General features: G+C 52.2%; 3 protein-coding genes across 3 annotated transcripts; 2 read left to right on the top strand and 1 right to left on the bottom strand.

The window, feature by feature from the left end:
* Positions 1–620: 620 nt before the first annotated feature.
* Positions 621–3,053, top strand: LOC310817442 (progestin and adipoQ receptor family member 4-like; the record flags this gene model as incomplete). Its single annotated transcript, XM_083688045.1, has 3 exons — positions 621–783; positions 2,285–2,503; positions 2,620–3,053. The coding sequence occupies 3 exons, from the start codon at positions 621–623 to the stop codon at positions 3,051–3,053; spliced, it is 816 nt and encodes a 271-aa protein (XP_083544171.1).
* A 455-nt stretch (positions 3,054–3,508) lies between these two features.
* pelo (pelota mRNA surveillance and ribosome rescue factor) lies at positions 3,509–10,255 on the bottom strand. Its single transcript, XM_083687288.1, has 13 exons — positions 10,057–10,255; positions 9,741–9,833; positions 6,702–6,852; positions 6,301–6,391; positions 5,811–5,974; positions 5,586–5,646; positions 4,966–5,127; positions 4,802–4,848; positions 4,639–4,712; positions 4,439–4,510; positions 4,287–4,361; positions 4,157–4,188; positions 3,509–4,020 (listed from the first exon to the last, which is right to left on the bottom strand). The coding sequence occupies exons 1-13, from the start codon at positions 10,095–10,097 to the stop codon at positions 3,926–3,928; spliced, it is 1,158 nt and encodes a 385-aa protein (XP_083543414.1). The 5' UTR covers positions 10,098–10,255; the 3' UTR covers positions 3,509–3,925.
* A 504-nt stretch (positions 10,256–10,759) lies between these two features.
* Positions 10,760–17,179, top strand: LOC310816661 (serine/threonine-protein phosphatase PP1-gamma catalytic subunit B-like). The gene is made up of 7 exons (XM_083686929.1): positions 10,760–11,061; positions 11,781–11,912; positions 12,263–12,493; positions 13,347–13,451; positions 13,641–13,864; positions 16,542–16,676; positions 16,870–17,179. Exons 1-7 carry the CDS (start codon positions 11,007–11,009, stop codon positions 16,963–16,965), a joined length of 978 nt encoding a protein of 325 aa, XP_083543055.1. The 5' UTR covers positions 10,760–11,006; the 3' UTR covers positions 16,966–17,179.
* Positions 17,180–21,046: the final 3,867 nt, after the last annotated feature.

Below are 21,046 nucleotides of genomic sequence, written 5' to 3'. Positions count from 1 at the left end.
CAGGAGAGCAGACAGACAGACAGACAGGAGGGGGAAAGTTGACGGATATGTATAACACGACAATAGTCAGCTCACAAACACACACGCCCACAAGTGTATACACACACACGCCCGCCCATAAGCGTATACACACACACACACACACACGCCTGCAGGCGTCCACACACACGGCTCTCTAGTGCGGAGGATTACAGCAGCTTTAACCCTATGAATAACAGAGGCAGCTGATTGGCTGTGGAGAAAGCATGCCACTGTGTGAGCTCTCCAGGTGTCCTGTGTGTCAGAGCACTCAGCAACCTGGGTGGACCTGCCTACCTGTCTACTCTCCTACCTACCTACACACCTGGGTCAGTTACCTGGGTGGACCTGCCTCCCGAGGTCCCTGTGTCAGATACCTACCTACTTCCCTATCTACCTGCCTGCCTGCCTGCCTGCCTGTCTACCTGCCTGCCTGTCTGCCCGCCCAGGGACGATGTCTCCCAGGACCAGCATGGCTGTCCTGTCAGCCTGGAGCCTCCACTAGGACCTAGCCACCAGTGTCTCAGAGATGCTGATAGGTAACAGTAGAATCTATTGATCTGTATGATAATCAATCCTCAGCTCAGCTGGGAAAGGTTGCCATGGTGTTGGAGGGCCCCCGTCTGCTGGACCTCTCTAAGACCCCGCCTCACCTCCAGTTCAACACGTTTGTTCTGACGGGCTACCGGCCCGTCTCCACGGCAAGGGAATGTGTCAGCAGCCTGTTGTACCTGCACAACGAGTCTGGGAACATCTACACCCACGGTAAGGCCTGCAGCTCCGACATCAACTACATGTGATATTTACCTGACTTACAGAACAGTGAGTGCATCCATGTTTCAGTATAGATGGTCCCAGCGGGAATCAAACCCACAACCTCAGGGTGGTTAGTGCCATGCTCTACCAACAGCAGCAGACACTAGTAACACTCTAGACCACTATACAGTAGAGAGAATGGAAGGTTCTGTAGTATGAACAGAGAGGCCCAGGTGTGGCCTGGTGATGTCCTGTAGAGAGAGGAATGACTGCTGACTCAGAAAGGCCTTCAGGTGTAGCGCTGGAAATACTCAGGTTATGTTTTCATTCAGACTTCCGGCATCAGTCAAACCTGCAGTAGTTCTTGTAAGGTTCTGCAGTAGTTCTTGTAAGGTTCTGCAGTAGTTCTAGTAAGGTTCTGCAGTAGTTCTAGTAAGGTTCTGCAGTAGTTCTAATAAGGTTCTGCAGTAGTTCTTGTAAGGTTCTGCAGTAGTTCTAGTAAGGTTCTGCAGTAGTTCTAGTAAGGTTCTGCAGTAGTTCTTGTAAGGTTCTGCAGTAGTTCTAGTAAGGTTCTGCAGTAGTTCTTGTAAGGTTCTGCAGTAGTTCTAGTAAGGTTCTGCAGTGGTTCTAGTAAGGTTCTACTGTAGTTCTAGTACAGTTCTGCAGTAGTTCTCGTAAGGTTCTGCAGTGGTTCTAATAAGGTTCTGCAGTAGTTCTAATAAGGTTCTGCAGTGGTTCTAGTAAGGTTCTGCAGTAGTTCTAGTACGGTTCTGCGGGTTCCTCTTCTCTGTTTGTGCATTCCTGACATGGTGTATGTAGTTGATGTTCCTCGGTGAAGAACGTCCCTCTGACTAGTTGATGTTTCACATCAGTGACTGAGGATCAGACGTGTTAACGCCTGGGACCCTGAACCACTGTCTACACACACACACACACACACACACACACACAGGTGTGTCCTTAGCACCACCAAGGAGACTGGGATTATCTGTAATCTGTCGGGGAATCCCCTGGCCTGGAAATATCTCCACAGTAACGAGGCTTTGGAGCAGCCTAATTGACCCTGGTGTGTGTGTGTGTGTGTGTGTGTGTGTGTGTGAACTGTCTCAACACTCTTCTTCCTAAACTGTGGAAATAAGTCTGACTTCCACCTACAGTTTAATAGATAGACACAGCCTGTGACAGAGCAGATACAGCATGATTTCCTCTCCTTGGCTCCTTCCACAGATCCTCTTTTAAGTCCATTACCACTAACACTCTTACTGAGGGGTGGGGGAGGAGGGAGGAGGAGGAGGGGAGGAGGGGGGGGAGGAGGAGTGGGGGAGAAGGGAGGAGGAGGGGTGGGGGAGGAGGGAGGGGGGGAAGGGAGGAAGTTAAGAAGAAGAAGTTGCCCTTAGTTGATCTGAGGTCAGTAGAGTGTTTGATTCCTGCCAGCTGATCTGAGGTCAGTAGAGTGTTTGATTCCTGCCAGCTGATGGTGGTTAACTGACCCCCCCCCCTCCTCCTCCAGGTATCCCGTTTCTGTGTTTTCTGGTCCTCCTGCCTCTCAGCCTGCCCTGGGGGGAGGTGTCGACCAGGTGGATGTGTGTGGTCCACTACCTGGCCTGCCTCTCCCCCACCGTGGGCTCCCTGCTCTACCACCTCTTCATGAACCACCAGGGCGGTGCCCCGATCTACCACACCCTCCTCTCCCTGGACATGGTGGGGGTCTGTCTGGTCAACACACTGGGTAAGGCTGGGGGAGGGGTGCCCTCTCTCTCTCTCCTCTCATCCCTCTCTCTCTTTCTCTCTCTCTCTCATCCCTCTCTTTCTCTCTCATCCCTCTCTTTCTCTCTCTCTCTCTAGGAGCTCTCCCGATCGTCCATGTGACCCTGCTGTGTTATCCAATCACGCGTGGCTCCGCCCTCCTGTCCTACTGCGTTCTGTCAGCCTATGGGATCCACGTTGCCGTGACAGCCAATAGCAACTTCCGCCGCCTGCGCTCCTTCCTGTGGCAGTTCCTGTTCCGCCTTGCGCTCTTCCTGCTGCGCTGGACAGGCCGAGGTGTGGGTAGCCCCGCCTCCCTGCGTCTGTTTGTGACCATGGAGGTGCTGGCACTGGCGGGGGGCGTGGTCAATGTGAGCCAGGTCCCGGAGCGCTTCTGGCCGGGGGGCTTCGATCTCTGGGGGAACAGCCACCAGCTGATGCACCTCCTGGTGGTCCTGTCCATCCTGTACCTGCACTGGGGCCAGATAGAGGACCTAGAGTACCTGAAGACCTACCAGTGTCCTACTGAGTAGGGTGTGTGTGTGTGTTGATGCTAATGATGATGATGTCACAGGGGGGCTAATGATGATGATGTCAGAGGGGAGTGTAGCTTTGACAGGTGGTTCCCCAAAACCTGTATTTCATAACAAAGACATAGAGAGAGGAGCTGAGGGAAGGGAAGGGGAAGGGGAAGGGGAAGCGGAAGCAGGTAACATACAGTACTGTAGTTTTCACCACTTATGACCAAAACAGTGAAATAGTTGTTAATAATGTGTAATGAATTAAATATATTATATTTCTATCAGTTGTCTCCATTTATACTTTAATTCACCGACTGGACGAGATCTCAGTTCACAGCGACTCCTCCCACCTGGGAGCAGAGGTCACTTCACCCGGACCACACGGCAATAGTCTAGAATATAGAGTCTAGAATGTAGAATATAGAGTCTAGAATGTAGAATGTGTTGTAAAGACAACAGACAACATGGATGCTTCAAGAGGGTTTATTGCAGAAAGAGATATTATAGCCCCACACACCTGGAAAGAAAGATGTCAGTTGCAAAAACATCTGATTAGAAATGAATTCATCAACATTCTGTTATCCCTCCTTCATCCCTCCACCCTTTTCTCCACATAGACTCAAAAGCACAGGATAGGTGTCAGCCAGAGGTCAACCAGGGGTCAAGGTTCCACTGCGTCTCAGAGGTGAAGGGTACAGACTGCAGGTCTGATCTGTGTTTCTATCGGAGACGCAGGTGTGTGTGTGTGTGTGAGACGCAGATGTGAGAGACGTATGTGTGTGTGAGTCGCAGGTGTGTGACGCAGCACTGCACTGCTCATCTCGCTTCCACCAGCGGTCTGTGATGTGATTGGTTAAGGTGGTGCGGGGGTGTGTTCTGATTGGTCAGTCGTCGTCTGAGCTGCTGTCATCCTCAGGCTCTGATAGGTCAGCGATGGGGAAACGCAGGAGGGCCGCCACCCCACTGAGCTGAGTCAGCTCTGAGAGAGAGGGAGAGGGAGGGGGAGAGAGAGAGAGAGGGAGGGAGAGGGAGGGAGAGAGAGAGAGAGAGAGGTTCACACTAGGGACAGATCTCTGAGGAGGCTGTGATGTCATTGTGATGTCATCTCTACTCACGTTCTCCAGACACGTGGAGACTGGAGAAGATCCTGGAGAAACAACACAGTTGCCATGACTACAATACAGTTACCATGACTACAACACAGTTACCATGACTACAGTCAGTGAAGATGGTGGTGGTCCTCACCTGACGTTCCCCCCGCTGTCCTTCACGCTGTCCACCAGACGGACGTAACGACTCCTGGTGACAACATCCTGGTGTCTGGAGAGAGACACACCATCAACACACACACACACACACACACACACACACACACACACACACACAATGTCTCGTACCTGAACAGAATATCACTGATCAGCAGGATATCGATGGCCAGAGCATCAGCTGCCTTCTCCACATGGGCCATCCTGAACACACACACACACACACACACACACACACACACACACAACCGTCATCACGTGTGCTTAAGTGTGTGTGTTGTTTATAGAGAGGTGTGTGTGAGCGGTGTGCGTCTGGTGTGTGTGTGTCTCACCCATAGAAGGCTCTGTCAGGTTCATGTTGCAGCATCCTGTAGAAGTCCTCCAGAGCCTTGACCTCCCCTGCTGCCTGGGGTCACATCACACACCTCAGTCACATGACACACACACACACACACGTCTCCAGGTGGAACAGACAGTAGATGAAGCAGGCCTCACCTTGGTGTCAGACAGTCTGTTGGTGACGACGGGATCAGACAGGACCTCTACAGACACACACAGAAGGCTCTGTCAGGGTGGTGGGTGTGTGTGTGTGTGTGGTGGGGGTGTGTGTGTGTGGTGTGTGGTGTGTGTGTGTGTGGTGGGGGTGTGTGTGTGTGTACCCTTCAGGGAGTACTTGTGTCCGGAGGAGGAGTGGACGGGGAGGAACTTGGGCCGGTTCTCCAGGAGCAGCTTGTTGTCCTGGCGGACCGCCTCCCGGAACAGGAAGCTGATGAACTGGTCCTTCACAAAGCCGGGACTGGCCACCAGAACACACTTCACCACTAGAGGAGACGGGGGGGGGGTGGGGTGGGGTGGGGTGTGTAGGGGGTGGGGTGGAGGGTGTAGGGGGTGGGGGGTGTAGGGGGTGTGTAGGGGGTGGGGTGGAGGGTGTAGGGGGTAGGGGGTGGGGTGGGGTGTGTAGGGGGTGGGGTGGGGGGTGGGGTGGGGTGGGGGGTGTAGGGGGTGGGGTGTGTAGGGGGTGGGGTGTGTAGGGGGTGGGGTGGGGTGGGGGGTGTAGGGGGTGGGGTGTGTAGGGGGTGGGGTGTGTAGGGGGTGGGGTGGGGTGTGTAGGGGGTGGGGTGGGGGGTGTAGGGGGGGGATTGATCGTGGGAACAAAGGAAAGTGCGTAAGAGAAAGAAAGAAAAAGAGGAATGTAGAGGTGACTTAGGGATGAGGAGAACAGAGGGATGAGGAGAACAGAGGGATGAGGAGAACAGAGGGATGAGGGATGTTGTCTTACGGTCAAAGTTGATGTGTCTGAGGATTCCCTGCATCACCGCCTCATAGAACCTCTCCAGAGCCTGCAGACAAGACCACGGTCAGGGTGGGTTGGGTTGTGGTTGTGTTGTGGTCAGGTTGTGTTGTGGTTGTGTTGTGGTCAGGTTGTGTTGTGGTTGTGTTGTGGTCAGGTTGTGTTGTGGTCAGGTTGTGTTGTGGTCATGTTGCGGTCGTGTTGCGGTCGGACCTTCTCGTGCTGGGTGCAGCTGCCTCGTCTCTTGCGGGGGATGGTGACCTCCACCTTGGCCCTCAGCAGGGTCATGGCCGGGGTCACCAGCACCAGGTTAGCCAGCCCCTCCTGCATCACCACGGCAGCCACGTCCGCCTTCTGGCTGGGGTCGCACGCCTGCTCTGGAGAGGTCAGAGTTCACAGGTCAGGGGTCGCACGCCTGCTCTGGAGAGCTCACAGATCAGGGGTCGCACGCCTGCTCTGTGGAGGTCAGGGGTCACATGTCTGCTCTGGGGAGGTCAGAGGTCACAGGTCAGGGGTCATATGTCTGCTCTGGGGAGGTTAGAGGTCAGAGTCAGAAGGAGTGGAGGGTCAGGATGCCAGCTGGGAGACCTCCAGGACAGAAGAGGCTACACACACATGACCATCTACTGCTCTACCTGGACCAGGTGTGTGTGTGTGTGTGTGTGTGTGTGTGTGTGTGTGTGTGTGTGGTGTGTGTGTTTACCGATGCGGTCCAGCACCACGCTGTCCCAGATCTTCTTGGCCAGGGTGAACTTCCTGTTGAGCTCCAGCTCTATGGTGTGGTACGCCCCCATCTGAGAGAACACACACACACACACACACACACACACACACACACACACACACACACACACACACACACACACACACACACACACACACACACACACACACACACACACACACACACACACACACACAGGACAACATGACGATAACAACAACATTAGCATTAGCTTCCCTAGCATTGTGGACGAGGTGTCTGGACCAGGGAGGCTGGTAGAGGCTGGTAGAGGCTGAACAAGTGTTTGATTCCGTTCCTCATCCTCATGTGTGTGTATGTGTGTGTGTGTGTGTGTGTGTGTGTGTGTGTGTGTCTCTGACCTTGACGTACTGGTTCTCCTGGATGTTGGTCCCCTTCACGCGGAGTTGGCAGGCCTGGGAGTCAAAGTCGATGGTCTCCACACACACGGTGAGGGTGGTCCGCACACGCGAGCTGCCCACGCTGCCCGTTGACGACTCTGTCTGCACCTTCCTGAGGGGGGGGGGGGGGGGGGTGTCACTCACTGGGGGGGCATACAGTATATGCATGTGTGTGTGTGTGTGTGTTACCTGATGGTTTAGACTGGCTAAGTACACGTTTGGCAAGGACATTAAGGAGAGGAGGCCAGACGACGGTCCTCAAAGAAGCTGGAACAACAGTTTGCAGCCAACGACTCCTCGTCAGTCTGGAAAGGCCTTCGAATGATCAGACTGCAAAACCAAATCCCCCCACTCGATGGATGACCTCAGACTTGCAAATGACCTGAATGAGTTCTACTGTAGATTCGACAGACAATGGAGCAGCCCTGACTCTGACCCACACAACCAACCCTCCCCCACAGCTATCACACCTCTCCTTCCCAGCCTGGACAGAGACACTAACCTCTACGGCCCCCTTCCCCCCTGTCGCACCTCTCTCCATCCAGGAGAGAGACGTCAACAAACTGTTAAAGAAACAGAACCCCTGCAAGGCAGCTGGACCAGACGCTGTCTCCCCCTCCACACTGAAGCACTGTGCAGACCAGCTGTCTCTAGTGTTTAAGGACATCTTTAACACCTCACTGGTTGAATGCATGGTACCTGCCTGCTCCAAAACATCCACCATCATCCCAGTTCCCAAAAAGCAGAGGATCACAGGCCTTAATGACTACAGACCAGTCACCCTGACCTCTGTGGTAATGAAGACCTTTGAGCGCCTCGTGCTCACCCACCTCAGGGCCATCACCTCCTGAACCCACTGCAGTTCACCTACAGAGCCAACAGGTCTGTAGACGACGCAGTCAACATTGGACTTCACTTCATCCTCCAGGATCCTGTTTGTGGACTTCAGCTCTGCATTCAACACCATCGCCCCAGCTCTCCTCCAGGACAAGCTATCCCAGCTGAGCGTGCCTGAGCCCACCTGCAGGTGGATCACTGACTTCCTGACAGACAGGAAGCAGCAGGTACTGCGGTTAGGGTTAGGGGTTAGGGGTTAGGGTTAGGCCCCACAAGGCTGTGTGCTCTCTCCTCTACTCTTCTCCCTCTACACCAACAGCTGCACCTCTAGCCACCCTTCTGTCAAACTCCTGAAGTTCGCGGATGACACAACCCTCATTGGATTAACCTCCAACGGTGATGGAGATTGGAGCTGAACGCCCTAAAAACTGTAGAGATGGTAGTAGACTTCAGGAGAAGCCCAGCCCCAACCGCCCCCCTCATCATGTGTGACTCCCCAGTTAACATTGTGGAGTCATTCAGATTTCTGGGGACAATAATTTCACAGGACCTCAGGTGGGCGGAGAACATCACCTCCACCATCAAGAAGGCCCAGCAGAGGATGTCCTTCCTGCGGCAGCTGATGAAATTCAACATACCACAGAAAGTGATGGTTGAGTTCTACACGGCCATCATTGAGTCCATCCTCAGCTCATCAATCACCGTCTGGTTTGCTGCCTTCACTGCCAAGGACAAAGGCAGACTGCAGCCGATCATTCGGTCAGCCGAGAAGGTCATCGGCTGCAACCTGCCATCTCTCCTGGACCTGTTCCACTCCAGGACCAGTAAGAGAGCAGGAAAGATCATCGCTGATCCTCCCCATCCTGGTCACCACCTCTTCCAGAGACTTCCATCCGGTAAAAGGTTCCGGTCAATCAAGACTAAAACCTCGAGCCACCTGAACAGTTTCTTCCCCATGGCAGTGGGGCTCACAACCAAGCCCCCTGCCTCTCACTGACTCTGGGACTTCCACCCCACCCTGTCACACACACAATGCACTGACAGTGTCATTTATAATTATTTAAAAGGATTCTAATTTATAGTGACATGCCCCATAACCACTCCACAGCCTCTAGCCCCATAACCACTCCACAGCCTCTAGCCTCATTGCCACACCCTACAAGATGTATTGTTCTGCTGCTCTTTTTTGTAAATTTGTTATTGCTATTTTGTTCATATTTAGCTATTTTGTAAATTTCTTGTCAATATTTGCTATTTGTTTTTTATGTCCATGCACCAACCTCACCAAGTCAATGGTGGAGGCTCTGAGACTGTGTGTGTGTGTGTGTGTGTGTGGTACCTGATGGTGGAGGCTCTGAGACTGTGTGTGTGGTACCTGATGGTGGAGGCTCTGAGACTGTGTGTGTGGTACCTGATGGTGGAGGCTCTGAGACTGTGTGTGTGTGTGTGTGTGTGTGGTACCTGATGGTGGAGGCTCTGAGACTGTGTGTGTGGTACCTGATGGTGGAGGCTCTGAGACTGTGTGTGTGTGTGTGTGTGTGTGTGTGGTACCTGATGGTGGAGGCTCTGAGACTGTGTGTGTGGTACCTGATGGTGGAGGCTCTGAGACTGTGTGTGGGGTGTGTGTGGTACCTGATGGTGGAGGCTCTGAGACTGTGTGGTGTGTGTGTGTGTGTGTGTGTGTGTGGCTCTCAGACTGTGTGTGGTGTGTGTGTGTGTGGTACCTGATGGTGGAGGCTCTGAGACTGTGTGGTGTGTGTGTGTGGCTCTCAGACTGTGTGTGGTGTGTGTGTGTGTGGTACCTGATGGTGGAGGCTCTCAGACTGTGTGTGGTACCAGATGGTGGAGGCTCTCAGACTGTGTGTGGTGTGTGTGTGTGTGTGGTACCTGATGGTGGAGGCTCTGAGACTGTGTGGTGTGTGTGTGTGTGTGGCTCTCAGACTGTGTGTGGTGTGTGTGTGTGTGTGTGTGTGTGTGTGTGTGTGTGTGTGTGTGTGGTACCTGATGGTGGAGGCTCTGAGAGTGTGTGGTGTGTGGTGTGTGTGTGTGTGTGTGTGTGTGTGGCTCTCAGACTGTGTGTGGTGTGTGTGTGTGTGTGGTACCTGATGGTGGAGGCTCTCAGACTGTGTGTGGTGTGTGTGTGTGTGTGTGTGTGTGTGGTACCTGATGGTGGAGGCTCTCAGACTGTCCCCCACCTGTAGGAGGTTGTAGGTGTGCCACATGTCCTCCGCCTCGTCCGGCATCAGAGTCACCTGACTGAAACACACACACACACACACACACACACACACACACACACACACACACACACACACACACACACACACACACACACACACACACAGAGAGTCTCAGCTCAGCTCAGCTCAGGTCGTGTGTGTGTGTGTGAGAGAGAGAACAATCCATCTATAATTTGATCAATCACCGTTCAGCAGCAGTAGCAGGAGGTTAGCCGCCTAGCCCGTTTCTGCTCACTTACCCGGCATTGTCCTTCTCAATGTCTTTATGCAGCAGCTTCATGGTGTATTAGAACGTTGTTATGCTACCGTGTGTATTATAAGGTTGTTATTCCACGGTGTTTATGATCTCCTGACATATGAACTTATTAGACTGACTGGCATGTTCCTCCCTGGCACCAGTGACGTCATCCTCTGCTTGTTTATCCCGTCGCGTCTTCATGACGTCACAGCAGAACGCGACGGACTTTCCCTTGTTTGGTCACTTCCGGGTGTCCTCCCGCCAGAGACACAATAAACACAATCAATTAATTCACCCGAACACCACGACACGTATCTCATCATGTATCTCATCATTTATCTCATCATGTATCTGATCATTTATCTCATCATGTATCTCATCATTTATCTCATCATGTATCTCATCATGTATCTCATCATTTATCTCATCATGTATCTCATCATTTATCTCATCATTTATCTCATCATTTATCTCATCATTTATCTCATCATTTATCTCATCATGTATCTCATCATTTATTTATTAACAACCAACGTTGTTGCTCAATCAGACGACACGCTGACAGACATGACAAGCGTCCAATCAGCATCAACATCCGGTTTCCACCTCCATCGGAGTCCAGGATCAACCAATCCCCGGCCGTCCCGCCCACCCACATCCGGCCAGCCTCGCTTCCGCCCAGCGCCTTCCTGCTCCTCCTCGTTAGCCGCGAGCTGCTCCCCGCGCGGAACCCCGTCCGTCTGTCAGTCTAACCCTCACCCTCACCCTCACCCTCACCCTCACCCTCACAGGGATGAACAGCCTTTAACTGACGCGTTCAGCTGAAATATTGTTTTGTAAAAGTTCGCATCATTCCGTCTCTGACTTCGAGTGTTGAGGTTGTATTCTCTGGCGCAAGGTTAGGCTAACGTTAGCTGATTAGCCCCTCGGTGACGTCACAGCGGGAGTATTATGGCTGAAGCCGATAAATTAAACATCGATTCCATCATCCAGAGGCTTCTAGAAGGTGAGTGTGAGGCCGTGAGGCTCGCTGCGTTAAGGTCCGGGAGCACCGGGCTGCCGTCCGGAGTGACGGGGGACCGGAGCCGCACCGCCGGGCAGCAGCACCGTCTCTCCACCGCGTCTCTCTCACACACACACACACACACACACACACACACACACGTTCTATTCTCTACATCTGTTTATGAATTGTAGCTGAAACTGTCCCAGGCTCTCCCGGTCCCTGACCTCGCCGTCGGAGGAGTGATCCTGGAGGTTTACCCGGATGCAGCTCCATCCTCTCGGTTCCATCTTGAGATGGCCGTCATGCACGGAGGAGAGTCAGTCCGGCGGCCCGGGGACGCAGCAGCGATCATGCATTAGCCTGCATTCCCCATTAAATACATTTATCCTAGCATCGTGACCTCTGACCTGTCGCTGAGGTGTTGATGGTATTGTTGTCACGTCATCGTGACAGGCAGCAGAGGATGTGTGACGCTGTAATTTGTGTTAAAACAAGCAGCTTCATTTCACCTCTGCTTCACCAGCGGACTGCACCTTTAATGAGGCAGGCAGCGTCTCAGCAGTGTCTCCCTTCAGCCTGGAGTCACACTGGGATGGCCGTTTTAGCTGAACAGTGGAATTATAAAAGTCGTCACTCTGAAGTACAGTCCTTCGACGTGTGTGCGTGCGCCTTCATTAGTGTGTGTGTGTGCCAGTGGACTGACCGTGTCCCTCCTCCAGTGAAGGGCTCCAGACCGGGGAAGAATGTCCAGCTCACAGAGAACGAGATCCGAGGCCTCTGTCTGAAATCCCGCGAGATCTTCCTCAGCCAGCCCATCCTGCTGGAACTGGAGGCTCCCCTCAAGATCTGTGGTAAGACTCAGGCCTAGTGGTATAGGGTTAGACCTGTGGTAAGACTTAGGCCTAGTGGTATAGGGTTAGACCTGTGGTAAGACTTAGGCCTAGTGGTATAGGGTTAGACCTGTGGTAAGACTTAGGCCTAGTCGTAAAGGGTTAGACCTGTGGTAAGACTTAGGCCTAGTCGTAAAGGGTTAGACCTGTGGTAAGACTCAGGGGTAGGAAGAGTTCCCCCAATTGCCTCAACACAAACACACCAAAACACCATCAACATGTCACTTTCACTCTCCTGCCCCCCCGGTGACGTCCAGGGACACTACTGTAGTGTAGTTAGAGAACATTGTTTCCCTCCCCTCCCCCCCCAGGTGACGTCCATGGCCAGTACTATGACCTGTTGAGGCTGTTTGAGTACGGAGGCTTCCCCCCAGAGAGTAACTACCTGTTCCTGGGGGACTACGTGGACCGGGGGAAGCAGAGCCTGGAGACCATCTGCCTGCTGCTGGCCTACAAGGTCAAATACCCCGAGAACTTCTTCCTGCTCCGCGGGAACCACGAGTGTGCCTCCATCAACAGAATATACGGCTTCTACGACGAGTGTGAGTCACGCTGCTGTCTGCATCTATAAACACACACACACACACACACACACATTAAACACACACACACACAGATAAACACATGACACACATGCATATATAATACACACACAAATAAGCACACACAAACTGAGAGAGGCAGACAGGCAGATACACACACATGGAAACACATTAGACAGACGCACATGCGCACACAAATACATACTTATACATACATACACAATTACACACACACACACACCAAAACATGTCACCCTCATACTGGTGAGTTCGGGTAGTGAGTACGTACAGTGATGTTCTGCCTACTAAACACCAATCACAGCCAGAGTTGATGTAGAAGGACCAATCACAGCCAGAGTTGATGTAGAAGGACCAATCACAGCCAGAGTTGATGTAGAAGGACCAATCACAGCCAGAGTTGATGTAGAAGGACCAATCACAGCCAGAGTTGATGTAGAAGGACCAATCACAGCCAGATATGGGATGACGCACGTGGTGCAATATTCCGAAAACGTGTCATGACAAAGTGCCCTCCAGAGAGGTGTGTGTGTCTGGAGAGCTGTATGCAGACAGAGGGTCATGTATCCTGATCTGACATGTCAACCTCTCTGCTGACCCTGGTTGGACCATGTGACCCTGGTTGGACCATGTGACCCTGGTTGGACCATGTGACAGATGTGGTTTCCAGAGCTGTGAGGTTTCAGTCGGTCAGATCTTGATAACATGCTGCTGAGTTGGCAGTTTATGACCTGGAGGATTAGATTGTAGTGTGTGTGTAGGTCTGTTGTGAAGTGTGTGTGTGTGTGTGTGTGTAGGTTTGTTGTAAAAGTCTGTGTGTGTGTGCCCCCTGCAGGTAAGAGGCGGTACAACATCAAGTTGTGGAAGACGTTCACTGACTGTTTCAACTGTCTGCCTGTAGCAGCCATCGTCGATGAGAAGATCTTCTGTTGCCATGGAGGTAGGTTGTCCTCTGTTGCCATGGAGGTAGGTTGTCCTCTGTTGTTCCGGGACTATAAAGATTGAGTTGATTTCGCCTCCTTCAGTTGGTCCATTCACAGTCTGAGAGACTTGGCTACAATGGGGGGGGGGGGGGTGGAGATGTTTGGGATGAGCCAGTCTGTGACCCCCCCCCTCCCCTCCCCCCCAGGCCTGTCTCCAGACCTGCAGTCCATGGAGCAGGTTCGTCGTGTGATGCGGCCCACGGACGTGCCGGACCAGGGCCTGCTGTGTGACCTGCTGTGGGCCGACCCGGACAAGGACGTCCTGGGCTGGGGGGAGAACGACCGCGGGGTCTCCTTCACCTTCGGAGCCGACGTCGTCACCAAGTTCCTCCACAAACACGACATGGACCTCATCTGCCGGGCCCACCAGGTACTGGTTCTAGTAGGTTGTGAGGGTAACTTGTGTGGTTCTGGTCTAGGTTGTGAGGGTAACCTGCTTGGTTCTGGTGGGTTGTGAGGGGTAACCTGCTTGGTTCTGGTGGGTTGTGAGGGGTAACCTGCTTGGTTCTGGTCTAGGTTGTGAGGGTAACCTGTGTGGTTCTGGTGGGTTGTGAGGGGTAACCTGTGTGGTTCTGGTCTAGGTTGTGAGGGTAACCTGCTTGGTTCTGGTCTAGGTTGTGAGGGGTAACCTGCTTGGTTCTGGTCTAGGTTGTGAGGGGTAACCTGTGTGGTTCTGGTCTAGGTTGTGAGGGGTAACCTGTGTGGTTCTGGTGGGTTGTGAGGGTAACCTGTGTGGTTCTGGTGGGTTGTGAGGGTAACCTGTGTGGTTCTGGTGGGTTGTGAGGGGTAACCTGTGTGGTTCTGGTCTAGGTTGTGAGGGTAACCTGTGTGGTTCTGGTCTAGGTTGTGAGGGTAACCTGTGTGGTTCTGGTCTAGGTTGTGAGGGTAACCTGTGTGGTTCTGGTCTAGGTTGTGGAGGATGGGTAACCTGTGTGGTTCTGGTCTAGGTTGTGGAGGATGGGTAACCTGTGTGGTTCTGGTGGGTTGTGGAGGATGGGTAACCTGTGTGGTGTTGGTCTAGGTTGTGGAGGATGGGTAACCTGTGTGGTTCTGGTCTAGGTTGTGGAGGATGGGTAACCTGTGTGGTTCTGGTCTAGGTTGTGGAGGATGGGTAACCTGTGTGGTTCTGGTCTAGGTTGTGGAGGATGGGTAACCTGTGTGGTTCTGGTCTAGGTTGTGGAGGATGGGTAACCTGTGTGGTTCTGGTCTAGGTCGTGGAGGATGGGTATGAGGGTAACCTGTGTGGTTCTGGTCTAGGTTGTGAGGGGTAACCTGTGTGGTTCTGGTGGGTTGTGAGGGGTAACCTGTGTGGTTCTGGTCTAGGTTGTGAGGGTAACCTGTGTGGTTCTGGTGGGTTGTGAGGGTAACCTGTGTGGTTCTGGTGGGTTGTGAGGGGTAACCTGTGTGGTTCTGGTCTAGGTTGTGAGGGTAACCTGTGTGGTTCTGGTCTAGGTTGTGAGGGTAACCTGTGTGGTTCTGGTCTAGGTTGTGGAGGATGGGTAACCTGTGTGGTTCTGGTCTAGGTTGTGGAGGATGGGTAACCTGTGTGGTTCTGGTGGGTTGTGGAGGATGGGTAACCTGTGTGGTTCTGGTCTAGGTTGTGGAGGATGGGTAACCTGTGTGGTTCTGGTCTAGGTTGTGGAGGATGGGTAACCTGTGTGGTTCTGGTCTAGGTTGTGGAGGATGGGTATGAGGGTAACCTGTGTGGTTCTGGTCTAACCTGTGTGGTTCTGGTCTAGGTTCTGGTCTAACCTGTGGTTCTGGTCTAACCTGTGTGGTTCTGGTCTAGGTTCTGGTCTAACCTGTGTGGTTCTGGTCTAGGTTCTGGTCTAACCTGTGGTTCTGGTCTAACCTGTGTGGTTCTGGTCTAACCTGTGTGGTTCTGGTCTAACCTGTGTGGTTCTGGTCTAGGTCGTGGAGGATGGGTATGAGGGTAACCTGTGTGGTTCTGGTCTAGGTTCTGGTCTAACCTGTGTGGTTCTGGTCTAGGTTCTGGTCTAACCTGTGGTTCTGGTCTAACCTGTGTGGTTCTGGTCTAACCTGTGTGGTTCTGGTCTAACCTGTGTGGTTCTGGTCTAGGTCGTGGAGGATGGGTATGAGGGTAACCTGTGTGGTTCTGGTCTAGGTTCTGGTCTAACCTGTGTGGTTCTGGTCTAGGTGGTGGAGGATGGGTAACCTGTGTGGTTCTGGTCTAGGTTGTGGAGGATGGGTATGAGGGTAACCTGTGTGGTTCTGGTCTAGGTTCTGGTCTAACCTGTGTGGTTCTGGTCTAGGTGGTGGAGGATGGGTAACCTGTGTGGTTCTGGTCTAGGTTCTGGTCTAACCTGTGTGGTTCTAGTCTAGGTGGTGGAGGATGGGTATGAGGGTAACCTGTGTGGTTCTGGTCTAACCTGTGTGGTTCTGGTCTAGGTTCTGGTCTAACCTGTGTGGTTCTGGTCTAGGTGGTGGAGGATGGGTAACCTGTGTGGTTCTGGTCTAGGTTCTGGTCTAACCTGTGTGGTTCTAGTCTAGGTGGTGGAGGATGGGTATGAGGGTAACCTGTGTGGTTCTGGTCTAACCTGTGTGGTTCTGGTCTAGGTTCTGGTCTAACCTGTGTGGTTCTGGTCTAGGTGGTGGAGGATGGGTAACCTGTGTGGTTCTGGTCTAGGTTCTGGTCTAACCTGTGTGGTTCTAGTCTAGGTGGTGGAGGATGGGTATGAGGGTAACCTGTGTGGTTCTGGTCTAACCTGTGTGGTTCTGGTCTAGGTTCTGGTCTAACCTGTGGTTCTGGTCTAGGTCGTGGAGGATGGGTAACCTGTGTGGTTCTGGTCTAGGTGGTGGAGGATGGGTATGAGGGTAACCTGTGTGGTTCTGGTCTAACCTGTGTGGTTCTGGTCTAGGTTCTGGTCTAACCTGTGGTTCTGGTCTAACCTGTGTGGTTCTGGTCTAGGTTCTGGTCTAACCTGTGGTTCTGGTCTAACCTGTGTGGTTCTGGTCTAGGTTCTGGTCTAACCTGTGGTTCTGGTCTAACCTGTGTGGTTCTGGTCTAACCTGTGGTTCTGGTCTAGGTCGTGGAGGATGGGTATGAGTTCTTTGCCAAGCGACAGCTGGTGACGCTGTTCTCAGCTCCCAACTACTGCGGAGAGTTTGACAACGCAGGAGCCATGATGAGCGTCGATGAGACCCTGATGTGTTCCTTCCAGGTACGAACACACACACACACATCACACACACACACACACACACACACACACACACACACACACACACACACACACACACACACACACACACATCACACACACACACAACACACAACACACACACATCACACACACACGCATATTAGAACAGACACAGACAGGAAGCTGAGTGTGTGTGTGTTCTCTCGTCCAGATCCTGAAGCCTGCGGACAAGAAGCTGTTCTATGGAGGAGGGGGGGGCATGGGATCTGGACGCCCCGTCACCCCCCCCCGGAAGGCCAAGAAATGACCCCCCTCAGCCTCCCCCCCCCCTCTCTACCTCTCTTTCCTCTCTTTCACCAAACAGCCAGACATCAAACAGTACCAGGGCTTCTCCTTTTTATCTGTAATTCTTAAACATTCTGATGAACTGTCTTATGTGTGTGTGTGTGTGTGTGTGTGTGTGTGTGTGTGTGTGTGTGTGTGTGTGTGTGTGTGTGTGTGTGTGTGTGTGTGTGTGTGTGTGTGAGAGAGAGGATGAGTGGGTTTCTGTCTGCCAGCATTAGTGTGTGTGAGTGAGAGATTTGTACTATCCTCTCTCTCTCTCTCTCTCTCTGTCTCTGTCTCTCTCTCTCTCTCTCTCTCTCTCTGTCTCTGTCTCTGTCTCTGTCTCTGTCTCTCTCTCTCTCTCTCTCTCTCTGTCTCTGTCTCTGTCTCTGTCTCTCTCTCTCTCTCTCTGTCTCTCTCTCTCTCTCTCTCTCTCTCTCTCTCTCTCTCTCTCTCTCTCTCTCTCTGTCTCTGTCTCTGTCTCTGTCTCTGTCTCTGTCTCTGTCTCTCTCTCTCTGTCTCTCTGTCTCTGTCTCTCTCTCTCTGTCTCTTTGAGGATCCAGCCACAGTTAGGCTTTATTCTGCAGGGCTGGTCAGGAACAGCTACAGTTAGGCTTTATTCTGCAGGGCTGGTCAGGAACAGCTACAGTAGTCACAGGTGTGTGTCAGCATAGTAACAGCAGAGCTTAGACAGTGGAGCCGGCTGAATTTAGCAGAAGGCTTCTGCAGACAGACTGTGTGCGTGTGTGTGTGTGTGTGTGTGTGCGCAGGCGGATATGTTTGTTTTTCCTATCCTCTGTACTGTAAAATGTTAAACAGGTGTGTGTGTGTGTGTGTGTGTCCATGTCCATGTCCTCTTTCCCGATCAAGTAAGATGTTGGTGTTGCAAAAAAGCAAGCACACACACTTTCTCCCACTCACACACACACACACACCCCGAACCCTTCTCACACACAACAGGCCGAGCTGTAAAAACCCCACGATTTAGGTTTGTACAGATTTGATTACTTGAAAGAGATTTTTTGTGAAATTCGTTTTGTAGTCTTTCATCAAGTTGACCAATAAAGCGAAAATCTGACTTAACATTGTTGTCTTTGCTCGTGTGTTCTGGCATCACTAACGACCCCCCCCCCCCACAGCCGCCATCTTGCTCTGGCCCCTATAGCAGTTACCTAAATAGGCAGTTTCAGCACCAAAACGTCATGGCTACTGTCAAGTAAAACAATAAAAGTACCACACATTTGGAAAAGCTCTCTCTTGAATAGGTTTCACAATTGAAATCAAGGTATCTATTCAGTTTGAGGGTTAGGGTTATCTAAACTAGCGATATGTCTGACCGGCTCATGAGCTCAGCAAACGGTTACCTGGCAACTTGCTCCATAGGTTTATGTGAAAGAACTATTTGAGTCAATAGCCAATAGAAAATAAGTATATATAAATATAAATACATTATATACCAGTCTGTCCCATTCTATTCAATAAGTTGATCCACACCATCAGAGGAGCCGCTGGAAGACTTGTGGTTTCAATAAACATTCTCAGTTATGTATCCACCGGTAGGTGTAGTCTCTGTTGTCCACACGGGGGTGCTGTCAGCTGACTGGCCGAGGGAGAGGACGTCCGGCTGGGTTAGAGGCAGCTCATTGGTCAGCGCTCCTGACAGTAAGGGTTCCTGTCAATGGAAGTCTGAAGACGGAGTCTGGAGCAGAGAGGAACAGCTGAGGAACATTCCTGCTTCAGTGTGATTACACACAGTTACACACTCACGCCTACAGTCAGGGCTGTTACACACTCACGCCTACAGTCAGGGCTGTTACACACTCACGCCTACAGTCGGGGCTGTTACACCTACAGGGTCGACCTCAACTATTCTGCTCGATCAGATATTTTTCTTTCACATTCTCATTCCCTGCACTCTTTCAGTAACCATGGTAACCATGCCAGCCCAGTACAGCTCAGCTTGGCTCTGTGGTGTGAATCAGGGATGACTGTGACATCTGGTCTATCAGAGGACAAGATAGAGCCATGCCAATTTGCTTGATTCTTTCAGATCTAGTTTTTAGGGCATAGGGGCTAGTGTCTAGGGAGTAGGGAGTAGGGGCTAGTGTCTAGGGAGTAGGGAGTAGGGGCTAGTGTCTAGGGAGTAGGGGCTAGTGTCTAGGGAGTAGAGGCTAGTGTCTAGGGAGTAGGGGCTAGTGTCTAGGGAGTAGGGGCTAGTGTCTAGGGAGTAGAGGCTAGGGTGTAGGGGCTAGTGTCTAGGGAGTAGGGGCTAGGGAGTAGGGGCTAGTGTCTAGGGAGTAGGGTCTAGGGAGTAGGGGCTAGTGTCTAGGGAGTAGGGAGTAGGGGCTAGGGAGTAGGGGCTAGTGTCTAGGGAGTAGGGGCTAGAGGTTGAACTATGAAAGTAGTTAAGAAGAATATTGATCCTTCAGTTACTGGGTGGAAAACCTCTGATGGCTCTTTCTCAACCTTCATTCTATATTTATCAGAAAAGATTCCATTTCTCCTTGTCGGTCTCTCTCTCTCTCTCTCTCTCTCTCTCTCTCTCTCTCTCTCTCTCTCTCTTACAGTCTCTGTTTTCCTTCATTCATCTTCCTGTCATCAACACTTGTCTTTCAAGATGTTCTGTCCATCATCTCTCCTTCCTCCCCCAGTCTCAATACCTTCTGTCCATCAGTCCACTGAGACTGAAGGAGGTTTCAGAGGGTCTGAGACTGAAGGAGGTTTCAGACTGAAGGAGGTTTCAGAGGGTCTGAGACTGAAGGAGGTTTCAGACTGAAGGAGGTTTCAGAGGGTCTGAGACTGAAGGAGGTTTCAGAGGGTCTGAGACTGAAGGAGGTTTCAGACTGAAGGAGGTTTCAGAGGGTCTGAGACTGAAGGAGGTTTCAGAGGGACTAGAAAGTAGGCCATGACTGGGCACTAACTCACTGCAGGAGAAGCAGCGGGTTCATCGACTCTGATATCTTCTCTCGTGTCTGTTGGCTCACGAGGTGTGTGTGTGTGTGTGTGTGTGTGTGTGTGTGTGTGTGTGTGTGTGTGTGTGTGTGTGTTATATTGTGTGTAGCCGTGGTGTGTGTTACTGTGTGTAGTAGTGGTTAGCTGCGTGTGTGTGTGTGTGTGTGTGTGTGTGTGTGAGTGTTTCTGTCCCAGCCTCAGCTATGCCACTCAGTGATCAGGTTCCTGCTAGGCCTGTCAGAGCTGGGGGGTCTGAGGGAGGGGGGGGGGGTTTGGGTGTCTATGAGACAGGAGGGTTTGGGGGGAGGGGGGGGGTCTATGGGGCAGGGGGTGGTTTGGGTGGGGGGTCTATGGGGCGGGGGTGGTTTGGGTGGGGGGTCTATGGGGCGGGGGGGGTTTGGGTGGGGGGGTCTATGGGGCGGGGGGGGTTTGGGTGGGGGGTCTATGGGGGCGGGGGGGGTTTGGGTGGGGGGTCTATGGGGCGGGGGGGGTTTGGGTGGGGGGTCTATGGGGCGGGGGGGTTTGGGTGGGGGGTCTATGGGGCGGGGGGTGGTTTGGGTGGGGGGGGGGGTTTGGGGAGGTTACACTCTCTGGAACATGCAGTTTCTCTTCAGTCAACAGAACAGCTCTGGGTTGCACAACCTCATACCAACACCTCAGCAACGTGTGTGTGTGTGTGTGTGTGTGTGTGTGTGTGTGTGTGTGTGTGTGTGTGGGCTGCTGGGTGAATGTGTAAGACTTTGTTGAACAGATTTTGCACGTAGAGGATGTGATTGTACACATGGATGTCTGAAGTAGCCTTATGAAGCCCTTATGAAGCCCTTATGAAGCCCTTATGAAGCCCTTATGGAGGCTCAATAGGTGCTATGAAGCCTGATACACACACAAACACACACACAGACACACACACACTTTACAACACACACACCACACACACACACACACACACACACACACACACAACACACTCTATATAACACACACAACACAACACACATACAACAATACACACACATACTACAACACACACACACACACACATACACACTTTACAACACACCTACACACACACACATACACTTTACCAGACACACACACACACACACTCTATA

This window comes from Argentina silus (genome assembly GCF_951799395.1).
Source record: "Argentina silus genome assembly, chromosome: 16".
NCBI lineage: Eukaryota > Metazoa > Chordata > Actinopteri > Argentiniformes > Argentinidae > Argentina > Argentina silus.
The sequence above is the reverse complement of the archived record's forward strand: the minus strand, read 5'-3'. Positions and strand labels throughout refer to the sequence as shown.

Coding starts and splice junctions, on each gene's coding strand:
- pelo (XM_083687288.1), bottom strand. CDS start 10,097: ATGAAGCTGCTGCATAAAGACATTGAGAAGGACAATGCCGG. Junction 4,849..4,965: donor ACACAAGTACTCCCTGAAGG/GTACACACACAC, acceptor GTGTGTCTGTAG/AGGTCCTGTCTGATCCCGTC. Junction 4,189..4,286: donor GACAGCGGGGGGAACGTCAG/GTGAGGACCACC, acceptor TTGTTTCTCCAG/GATCTTCTCCAGTCTCCACG.
- LOC310816661 (XM_083686929.1), top strand. CDS start 11,007: ATGGCTGAAGCCGATAAATTAAACATCGATTCCATCATCCAGAGGCTT. Junction 12,494..13,346: donor ATACGGCTTCTACGACGAGT/GTGAGTCACGCT, acceptor TGCCCCCTGCAG/GTAAGAGGCGGTACAACATC. Junction 16,677..16,869: donor CCCTGATGTGTTCCTTCCAG/GTACGAACACAC, acceptor TCTCTCGTCCAG/ATCCTGAAGCCTGCGGACAA.